The 11,249-nt window shown below is 41.7% G+C and overlaps 1 protein-coding gene across 2 annotated transcripts; it reads left to right on the top strand.

Annotated features, from left to right (window-relative positions):
* Positions 1 to 1,920: 1,920 nt before the first annotated feature.
* On the top strand, positions 1,921 to 11,243 carry lbh (LBH regulator of WNT signaling pathway). Of its 2 annotated transcripts, none has more exons than XM_035674609.1 (3): positions 1,921 to 2,066; positions 7,072 to 7,174; positions 10,303 to 11,243. In XM_035674609.1, exons 2-3 carry the CDS (start codon positions 7,097 to 7,099, stop codon positions 10,525 to 10,527), a joined length of 303 nt encoding a protein of 100 aa, XP_035530502.1. In that variant the 5' UTR covers positions 1,921 to 2,066; positions 7,072 to 7,096; the 3' UTR covers positions 10,528 to 11,243. The 2 variants fall into 2 exon arrangements, with proteins under 2 accessions (XP_035530502.1, XP_035530501.1); XM_035674608.1 differs by having other exon boundaries at positions 1,927 to 2,163.
* The last annotated feature ends 6 nt before the right edge of the window (positions 11,244 to 11,249 follow it).

Here is an 11,249-nt window from a genome sequence, read left to right as displayed (position 1 = left end):
GAAACATGGTGGTTCAACATGTCAGACTCCATGGAGCGATTCAGGTGATTATACACTAATGAAAACATACGTATGAATATTATATTCCATTTCTGCCAATGGGTCCTCCTAAATTTTACACACTGGACCTTTAATGTTGTTCAATTTCACTGATGGTGTTTGTTTCCTTCTGAGACTTTGCAACTAATTTGACTGTGAACATTTTATACTATATATACAGTTCTGATCAATGTACCAACTCTTTTTTTTACAATCCCTTTGGTTTAGCTCTTAGTTCCTCATCTTGAACCTGCACAGTTTTACAATTGCTTCCAGTAAATACTTCACATACCAACTCCTGTCTTCAACAGTAGCCTATATTTAGCTTAACTGCATCGCTGTATATCTAAACACAGTGACTGTAGTAGAATTTGTGAACATTCAAATTTATATGGTCAAAAGTTTATTGCTTTAAGTTATGTTTTCCAACATATTATTCAGACTATATATCTATTCTCTTCAAGGAGCCAAAGATAAACTGTACTCAGTAACATCTAAGTTCTAAAGAGATGCCCACTGAGGCCCAAAATGAGGCCTCATGATTATAGTTTTTTTGAAAATCTTTGCTGAAGTCTGGGTTCACACCCTCTGTTTTCAGCTCTGAACTACAGTATGTCTGACCTTTGATTGTTCTCACTTATTTTCAAAGCAACCAAGATTTTGAGGCAAGGTGTACAATGGTAAACATGAGGAAAGTATAACAGTATAGCATATCGTATTTATTATTCAGTTTGAATGTATAGCAACACAATACAGAAAAGCATTGAGGTGTCAAGCTTTGTGTACCAGAGTTTTTTTTTTTTTATTGTTTTGTCTTACATTATCACATTTATATTCAGTATCAGTTTATCAAAAATCTTCATAGAAGAAAAAAGAAAACTCTTTGTTGAGCATTTTAAAATCAGATGCACAAACTGTCTATTTCTGCAGGGCAAGTGGGCCATCTGCCATCACCCGAGAGATTTTAATAAAGGGCATTTGCAAACTGCCAGATTCGCTGATGTTGTGAGCAGCATTATAATGTGGTGTCCATGTCACCACAAAGACAATGAGAATATTTAAAGATGTACCCTAAAGTACCATCTTCCAAAGTGACACTGAATATTTATTATTATGAATGAGACAACTAAGAGCACGTTATCCATCTGAATGTCACAAGATGGCAGTAGAGGCCTACTGGCATTTTACCACCTATTCCTAAAACTGGAATGTGTCCTGTGTGCACCTGCTTTATCTGAGCCAAATGTAAAGTACACTGCGTGCAGGGGGGAAAAGACGACTGGGCATTTTATAAGGTGTGAAGGTTAACAAAGCCCTAGAGGTCCTGGCCATAACATAAACACCACAAGGTCCTGGGAGTTATTATACTTTGAGGACATAATTCATGAAACTGGACAAGCTGTTGTGGACACATGTACTCTGCATAGTTTGTTTTATATTAAAAGACAAAAAACCCAGCAGGAGTGACCATTCATTGCTGCTGAAATATGCAGACATTGACTTGCCCTTGGAATATATATTTGTGAATGAGCCCAGGCAGAGCCCCGGGCGAATCAGTGTGTTTTTGTGTTTTTTTTTTTTTTTTGTCATTCAAGAGGAGGTAAGACTGTCATTTTGTTGCCTTGGAGACTACAAATCAATAGCATCATGCAGTATCTGCTTGTCCATTCCCAATGAGAGGGTTCAGTGGCTGCTGTCGTCATCAGGGCTGGGGGGAGGGTGAGGATGGAGGAGGAGGAGGAGGGGGCCTCGAGTCACCTGTGCTCTGATTGGCTCCTGCTGATAATGAGCTGCCATTGAGGTTTTCTTTCGTGCCCGTGCAGACTGGAGAGGAGGTGTGTCTCTGGCCGCACGAAGCACACGCCTCTCGCATAAATACCCAACACAACCGTGGTGATGATCAGACGCACCAATTTAAAGAGCTGCGTTCCCGTCCTCAGCCCGTCAGACTTGTCGCAGTTACTTTCGGTTTGCGTGAGCACTGTCCTGTGCTGTCTTGGAGAACAGGGGGAAAAAAGGCAATAAAAGTAAGAGAGAAGTCAGTGGGTTGTAATTACATTCCCTAATCAGCAGAATTGACAGCAGGTGTGAATTCATGTCTGTATTTTCCCCGCAGATATACTGGTGAGTACTCGCATCTTTCTTCCACTTTCACCTGCTCACATGTGTCAGCAGCACTGGTTTGCTTGATTTGTGCTTTTTTGTTTTGTTTTGTTCAGCTGTTAGATAGAAAATCAACTATCTAACATTAGAATTGTTTGCTTACAGGTAAGGTAACAATGAAGTATACAGCTGTGGTTTATTTTTGCTTGGTGAATTCCCCCACAGAATCAGCCACCTTTTTGTTGCTACACCCACTCTTGTTTCCTTTTGAGATTTTCTGTGGGGTGTTGCCCCTGAAAATAGAAATGTCATGGCACACAGATTGGGGGGGAAAAAAGAACATTCTAGGTCTCTCTTTTTTTAGGGGGGTAAGAAAATGGTTGTCAGCCCCCAGCTTGATAAATGTTGCCGTATGTGCCAATTCAGAAAGGTCAGCGTGGTCACACAGTGTCTTCTTTATTTTCAGCTACTCTATTTAAGGGTAAACGCCATTTTAATCCCCTTTTCAAGACCCTATTTTGAACCAGGAAGCACACAGGCTTACTTTGTTGTATCCTGAAACGCCTGAATAGACTAAGACACTGCTTTCATCCTTTGGTCTTTAGTGCTGCAGGTGCAGTGCAATTGGAGAAGGATGGATGCACTCTGATCCTATCTATTACTACTATCCTATGATCAGTATCATATTTATTTTTTCCCCACAATGTCTTCTGGAAATCAGTACTCTGACTCATTTAGTTACTTCTTGACACAGGAATAGTGAGTGCATCTTTGCTTATTTGAGCCTCTCTGTTCTCTTATCTGTCGACTGTTTTCCTGTCTGTAGAGAGGATATGCAAGTCTCTTTGAAACATTGTTTGCGAGCGCTGTTCAAACCTCAGCAGTCTTCTGGCTGTCTCTACCAGGAAGTTCAGAATCGACCTCTTTACTGTAACCACACTTTGCTTTTTCTTGCCTCTGCTTACTTACTTACAGTAGACTTATGCTTCTCTGCTCTGTAATGCTACTTTTTCTGCCGGGTTAGTTTTATTTCAGAGATGGGCTAAAAAAACTTCTGAGCATTATTTGACTTGGATCTGCATGCTGAACTTTCTTTTCTTTTTTTTTTTTATTCTTTTTTTAATTCTTTTTTTAATGTCTGTACTGTGTGTCTGTGTGAACAGGAAACCATTTTTCTCACAACAATAGCCAACCATGTATACGTAGCAGCATAATAGAAAACTTGGTGCAAGTTGCTAGGCATATAAGGTCAATAAGATTTCACTCCCACCTTTTTAAAAGATTACATTTAAGGCAGTGGAGTGGTCTCTCATCCATGATGTGTTTTCAGTGGCAGACTCAACTCACAGGAATTTGGATACAACCCATTCATTCCAGCAAACTCTTGGGGGGTCTTACTCAGTCCCCGCACCACCCACATACCTGCAGAGCGGTGTGACTCGGCTGGTGGAAAGCTCAGAGCAGGCATGGAACGTGGGCAGCTTTGCCCTGTCGCCACACAGGCTGAGATTTATGATAGCAGTAGTAAGAACTGTGGGGTGGCAAAGGGGGAAACGCTGTTCATAATGCAAGATGCAAATTCTCCCACTTGTGCAGTGAGATTGTGGCAGGGACCACTTGGGGCTCCTGTCAGCGCCACTAGAGTACAGATACACATGGACCTAGTATGGCCTTGACCTTGTTTACTCTTGAGACAGGTGGATGAACCCGGTGTCATGCTTAGGTAAGGCTATCAGGAAATGTGGTCACTGTATAATGAGGTTAAGTAGATGTTTTACAGAGTGTTCTGCTTCTCTGCTGGTCACTGGGTCAGTGCATTTGTCTGCACCTCGAGCGGCTCTTGTACGACTACAACAAAAATAGTTTCCATTATTGATTATGTCTGTATTATGTATAATTCTTGATTATTTATCCAGTGTAGTGCACTGTATTCAGTATAGGATGATGTTTCCAAATTGCTTGTTTTGTCATTTGAGAACCCAAAAATGTTAAATTTGAAGAAAAATCAACTATTGAATTTTGAGAAGCTGGAATTTTGACTGATTACATTGATTTTAAAAAAATGGTTGCTGATAAATCTTCTCTCACCTAATCAACAATTAATTCCAGCTCTAAACTCTAGTAATCCTAGTTATGTAGCCTATGTATGTTTTGGACACGGGTTACATGACACTGTCTTGTACCTGCTGTCCATCTGTGCCCTGGCTGGATGTGGCATTAGGACATTGGCAGGACCACATATGCATTATCTTGACTGGGTCAAGAGGTAAAGAGCCATCTGCTCCATCAGCCTCATGCATTAATTAATGGCAATTTGGATTAAAATGTGTCTTGTCACTTGCCTCTTGCAGTGCAGTTGCGGCATCATCACATTCAGATGTGACCTCCCAATGTGCTCTTGGGTGTAGACTCCATTACAAGCTGTGGTCCGTGGTGATCTTATGTCATACATGTACAGGTCACTTACTTATAGATTACCTAATGTCTCCTCTATGAATCAATTTTCACTCTGTACACTGTACAGCCCCGCTTGACACTTGAAGCAGTGATAGATGTAACTGTAGTCTGTGTATGTTTGTTTCCTCACAGGTTGACTTGTTACTCGTGCACCCCCACTTCCTCCTCATTGTGCCCCTTTATGTTTTATTAGGCCGATGTTCTGTTATTCTTAGCCGAGCAGGATGTTTATACAATCCCCGAACAGAAATATGACTGGCAAGGCCTGAGTGTTTATCTTTCTTTCCTTTCCCTCCCTCTCTTCCCCTCTCCTCCTCTGCTCAGGTCTTCACTGTCACTTGTTCACCCCTCCATCCCCTCCTCTGCTGCTTTTTGCATGCCTGCCTCACCCTCTCTGCACCCCACTCAAGGATGAAATAAGTTTCAAGAGCAGCCCCAGCTGATATTATTTTTTTCCATGTTAAACCTGGCGTATCCTTCAAGCCTCCTTTTTATTTTTGGATATCCGGGTATTGTTTCAGCCAAGTATGCTGCGTCGTCCTACTGGTGTAGTAAAGGTTAATTTACTGTAATCCAGCGAGAAGCTTTTCAGTTTTCTCATTTTAAGAAGCACCCTACGCCCTGCTGTGGTGTCAATTTTTCCTCAGACAAGGGTTGTGTATGTGTGTGTGTGTAAATACAGGGATGGAAATACTGATACCATTGCTTAAGGGTTAATGGTCTCCTGGTGGTTTTATCAGAAATTGTGTCCTGATCGCCACAATTTAGGGGGGGGACTCATTTTGTTGTTACTGAATACTTGAATTCTAAAGTGAGACTCTTTAACTTTTGCTGAATATCACCTTTGGCCTCACAAGTATAATGTTAAATGCTTAAATGTAGTGCAGTAGAGAAGAGTCTTTATCTGCAAACTGTCAGTTACACGACGATATCTAAAGTTTTCTGACATTAGCCACCATAAAGTACTGGTCACTCCAGACCAAGTAAAAGGCTGTAGCAGCACCAGAATGAACAAGGGTGAAGTTTGCTGCTCATGAATTCCAGTTTCATTTCTAAGAAATGTGTAAGATTTCTTCTTTCAACTGTTCAACACTAAAACAATTTTTACTTTTAAAGCTAATTCATGTGCCAGTAAACAAGGAGATGTATAGATATGTTAATGAAGGGTATGCTCAGTGTATTCAGTTTTTGTATGAGTCATGCACAGAGACAGAGAGACACTTACTATACTTTACTTAGAAATTCCAGAGAATATGTTTCATGTTGTAACTGCAGATGAAGTAAAACTATTGTAGGATGTCACACAGTTTATTTTTTAAAGGGGACTTCTGTTTGTGTAACTTTAAATGATTCAGTATTTTCACTTTTTCGAGTGTTATCTAATAGACTTTGAAGCAATAGTAATAGACTTTTTTGATGAACAAGACTGTGGTGAATGGTAAGATTCATTCTGTGAAACATGTTTACATAATCACTCCTTATTTTAAAACCATGTTTTAATCACTACTGCAGAATCATTTTGCACCATTCTGCTGTATCCAAAAATAAGAATTTTTATTGAAGAAAAGTGGGTCAAGCAAATCCTACACATCTCTTTCCCTGAAAAACAAGTCCATTGAATCAGATAATGTGAGGTTGTGAGCAAGCCTCTTGTCCTGTTCCATTTTCTTTGTTCTATGTAGCCAGTGACCACACAAACCACAAGCTTGTGGCCACTGACCACAAGGCACCAGGCTTTAAATAGAGAGCGTGAGAAGGCCGCTCAGCATCTTGTCTCAAGACCATGACTATGTCAGTCCTGGGACCTGCTTCAAGTCATTTGTTTAAAGTATTACTACGACAATGCTGGATAGTGAATGCACTGAACATGGATAAACAACCTCTTGTTACTTTCATCTAAAATGGAAAGTTTGGCCAAGCTTTGATGGAACTGAGTGCAGAGTTCCACCCCAGTCAAATACCACAGCACGCCCCCAGCACAGTCTCACAATGACTGTGTTCTCTGGTTGCTAGTGCAAGAGCACATCATCCTGTATTTAGAAACGGCCACCTTATGCAAGCCACAGCATGAGCTGTGCAGCTTTGCAGTGCATTAGTACAGCACAGCCTGGATGCTTGGCATGTTGTGGTCAAGATGTGCAGAGTATAAACAAAACTGCTGAACATGTGCAGGTAAAACAACAATGACTTTCAGACTTTGAGTGTGTGTGTGTGTGTGTGTGCATACGGACAGTTTGATAGATTTGGTGTTTGTTGGTTTTCTCTTTTTGTTACATGCCGTTAACAGTTTTTATCATCAGTATCTGTTTGTCCTCACTGTATACAACCTTCTTGTCCCCTAGTATATTGAGTACAGAACACATAGGGACCACATTATATTGTAACATATTTGGTTTTCAGTTGTGAATGAGCACTCTGAGCCTTTTTGTAGTTTTATCTAATCGCATAACTTTTCCTCTCTCAACCCTGCAGCCCAGTGTTTGTACCCAGCCGAGATATGACTGAGGTGATGATCAACAGCACCCCAATGGAGGACATGAGGCTCAGCCCCAGCAAGGACAGACTCTCCTTTCAGGTAGGACACACACTTATGACACTGAAAAATTCATTACCCATGCATTTTTATGTGGCATGAGCATTTTTATACCGGTCTTCATCCATTCATTATCATGATTTTGATATTGACATCGGCATGAACAGGAGCCTCTGTATGTTGTGATTCTGGAAGAAGGAAGAAGGGAAAAAAAGCACACGCACATGCACACGCACACATGCACACGCACTGGAATTTACTATTTAACATTGGATTTTTGTTTTTCTATTTTGTTTTTCTTTTAAGCTACAAGACCCTTGACCAAGCTAAATAGTTTTTCTATAAAAAGACATTTAAGAAAGGTTTGACCTTGTTTACCATTTGGACAATTATATTTTTATATTTCATTTAGGTGTAATAACATCAAAATGACTTACAGATCTGAAGTATAAGTAGTTGGGTGGGAGCACAAACAAATTATTATGCTAAGAAAATATATTGCAGCAAAATTCTACTTGTGTTTTTTATATACGTTTTGTAAGGGGAAATTTGAGATTACGGTTGGTCACAATTTAAAACATACAAAGGATATCTGTCTCGAAAATTGTGTGTAATTTACTACCGCCTGTCACAAAAATAAACCCTGCAGATTCAGAGAGATGAGAGAAGCAGCCATCAGGTGGTCTTGACAAGGTGTTGCCAGCAGCTTTGTTTTACTGTCAGCTCAACAGGGCCATCTTGGAAACAAAACTACTTAATCAAACAGCTGCTTGCTTATTTTAGTGTCACATTTGTACCCAGGTTGAAAAGAGAATTAAAGGGGCCCATCTTACCCAAACCATTTCACTCTAAAATGTGATGAAATTGAGTCAATTTTGATTTTTGGACAGGAAGTTGGCCTAATGGTTAGTGGAGCTGCATCTCAAACTGGTGGGTCATAGTCACCGCTGGTGTCGTAAGGTCTTGAGTACCAAAATATTCTTGTGCAATTTCCACCTTATGTGACTTTTACAACTCGCTGGGTTAAAAGGCCAATTCCTGTTGAAAGATGGGTAATTTCAATCCAGATTGAATTATTTGTATGAGGTGCACATCCATAAACGTAATACGACAGACTGCTAATGCCATGCTGTACAAAGACACTACATCTGAGAGGATGCAGACTGACCCAGAGGAAAAGGCTGGCTTCCTCTTCCCTACAGTTCACACCCCAGCTGTGAGTCTGTCTGAGAGGATGAGAGGAGCGGATGAGAGGGGGAAACGGGAGAAAAGGAGGGTGCCACTTTGCCACACTCTTTCCATCCCCACTGTGGATTTCCTCACCTCGGCCATTTGCCCAAGGTCCCAGCCACTCCTTTAGAGAAGCATTGCATACTGAAGCACTGCTTCATGTTGCCATCAGTCACTTCCTCCATGATGGAGGCTTGGTGGGGGGGTGGGGGGGCTTTGACAAGCATTGACCATTAAATTCCAGCTGCACCTATAAAAGATATTGAAATGAATGTGGCCTACTAGTGGAAAAGGGGTGAGTAAATAGTTCCTGATTTACTGAATTATCATCTCAAAAGGCAATGTCATGATTCAGACGTATAGTGTGTGCACCCCCTCCCAACCCCAACCCCACTGAACACCCCAGAAGAGCCTAAAATAGCCAACATTGTGCCTGGCTGATGATGTGTTGTCCCTTCCTCCCACTGGAAGTGAAACAAGCTATGACATGTGTTAGCTAGGGGTCCAGAGGCAAGGTCATTCACTGCCTAACTCCCCTTGGTGTTGACACACAGTGAGGATTGGTGATGCAGACCAGGAAATGCAAATACACGCAGGCATTAGACATGAACACACACATAGGCTCACATAGTTGGATGCATATAATCACACCTTGCCGTGGTCTTGTACTCAGCTGCGATGCCTCCAGTAGACGCATACATGCTTTCATAACCTGACAAATTTCTCACTTTCACAAGGCATATTTATAGCTTTTTGTCTTTTCCCTCCCTTCTCATCTGTCTCCTATGGAATTCATAGACTTGGACACAGCTGGATCCCCTCTATCTCTTCTTGTCTCAGTCTCTCTACTGCTTCATCTAATGCTTTCTTTCCACTCGGCTCTTTGCCCAGACAGCGACATCGCTCCCCCTCCCTCCAATGTCTTGGAGTGAAATATGCAGGTCTAAAAATATTCATCCACTTTATCCAAACAACAGCAAAAAATGCTGTTCTTGGACCAGGAGTGGCAGGCTTTTTCCCCTGGGCCATTTCTCCGGTTCCTGAGAACAGAGAAAGTCTGAGGTTGATGTCCAATCTTGCCAGGACAGGGAAGGCATGTAATCTTTCTTGTCAGAATGTCTCTCATGCCCTTCAGTTTAGATCCAAACATTTGAGTGTGGCACGCTGCGTTTATAAGCAGACGTATCAGTCGGGATTTGCAGATAACTCTGCAGATTTCATGTTCTTTCCTAAACCTTTTTTCCAACTCAATCTCCACAGAAATGTAAAATATGCAACACTAAATGTTGACTGTCATAGGGATGTTTCTATTTATGCACCAATCATGCCACAGTAAACTTTTACCGTTTGTTTTCAGCTTACTGTTGATTTGAAACACTATGATTATGCTCTTGTATAATCTTCTGAGTAGTCTGTCCTGGATGAGTTCGTAAGCAGCTACGAGCTGCTTGGCACGATGCCTTTCAAAGCATTTAGATTAAACACGATGCCGCGTTTGCTGTAAGTCTCGCTAGACATGCCTCATTTACCCATTCACAGCCACTGTTCTAAGTCTTGTGCAATTTTGTTTTTGGGTGAGCACCTACAGTATGTGGAAAGCTAGCTTGGCTGTTGGAGGAATGTGGGCTGGGCAAGTGCAGGTATGCCACTGGGATTTTAAGCACTTCCCGTCACAGATGTTTAGTCTTCACATCACTTCCTTCACAGTTGTTTAGCCTTGTAGTGGTGCCTGCAACACTTCTACAAGGCTCAATATTAAGTTCTGGTATCGCAGACCATACCGCACACTTAGCATTGATCAGAAATATGCTCACAAATAACTTTTTGTATTACAACAGGGGACAGCTCACTCCCCTAGCTTGAAACGGCCTCAGTGTACTAACTCCAGAGGTTAATGAAAGATTAATAACCAGTATTTTACGCTTGTCTTTCCTCTTTAGATATTCCCCGACCCCTCAGACTTTGACCGTTGCTGTAAACTCAAAGATCGTCTGCCATCCATCGTGGTTGAGCCAACGGAGGGAGAAGTCGAGAGCGGGGAGCTTCGCTGGCCCCCAGAGGAGTTTCTGGTTAGTGAGGAGGAGGAGGAGGAGGAAGAAGAGGAAGAGGAGCAGAATAATGGAAGTATCCCGAACGGACAGCCAACAGAGAATTCTCAGCACTAGAGGCTGTGTTACAGCACCCATACTCTCTCCTTTCTTTCTGACGGACTCTCCCTTTCCTGCACTGGTTCCACAGCACCTCAGCACTCAAACAGGCTCGACTGGCAGATGCACATTCAGTGTCTCGTGATGCCCTTGACACCAAAGCATCACTCCACAAAAAAAAGCAATACACACAGGCGTCACACTTTTCTCACACGATAATTTTTCCTCCTGGACTGCAAACCCACCAAAACCGAAAAGAACGGACATGCACACCTCTAACCTACACCTGCTTTCTACCATGCCTACCAACGTGTGCGTCTCAGCCCAGAACGGATGTCCTGTTGGACAGTGGCAGCTCAGTGCTCCATGGACAGCTCTTACACTGCGGGGGGCTAGAACTGCTCTGTACTTTACTCCAAAATGGCTGGCGTCATGACCCCAGAGACTTTATACACTCATACAGAACTATTGTGGTACCCGTGGGGATTATCGTCTACAGTACACTGTCCATACCTGTGTTCAGTTCCTGGATTGATATGTTAATTATTGTGATTGCCACTGCTGTCTCTAGATTTGTCTGTTTCTGAGAAGTGAATGTTTTGTGATTTGTCTGTTTATTGAGAACTGGGTGTTTTTTGCGTAAAATGTTAGTTTTTTGTTTGCCCCACAAAAAACTTCCACAAAATTTGTTCAAAGATATATATATATTTGGTTTTTTTTTAAATGGGTTTTTTTTTTTT

The sequence above is a fragment of the Morone saxatilis genome, unplaced genomic scaffold (assembly GCF_004916995.1).
Source record: "Morone saxatilis isolate NCDOM2014 unplaced genomic scaffold, NCSU_SB_2.0 Contig3, whole genome shotgun sequence".
Classification (NCBI taxonomy): Eukaryota; Metazoa; Chordata; class Actinopteri; family Moronidae; genus Morone; species Morone saxatilis.
The sequence above is the reverse complement of the archived record's forward strand: the minus strand, read 5'-3'. Positions and strand labels throughout refer to the sequence as shown.

Bases quoted from the DNA above. Each gene is read 5' to 3' on its own strand.
- lbh (XM_035674608.1), top strand. From the start codon at position 2,135: ATGTCTGTATTTTCCCCGCAGATATACTG. The intron at 2,164-7,071 runs GTGAGTACTCGC...TCAACCCTGCAG, and splicing joins TTTTCCCCGCAGATATACTG to CCCAGTGTTTGTACCCAGCC. The intron at 7,175-10,302 runs GTAGGACACACA...TTTCCTCTTTAG, and splicing joins AGGACAGACTCTCCTTTCAG to ATATTCCCCGACCCCTCAGA.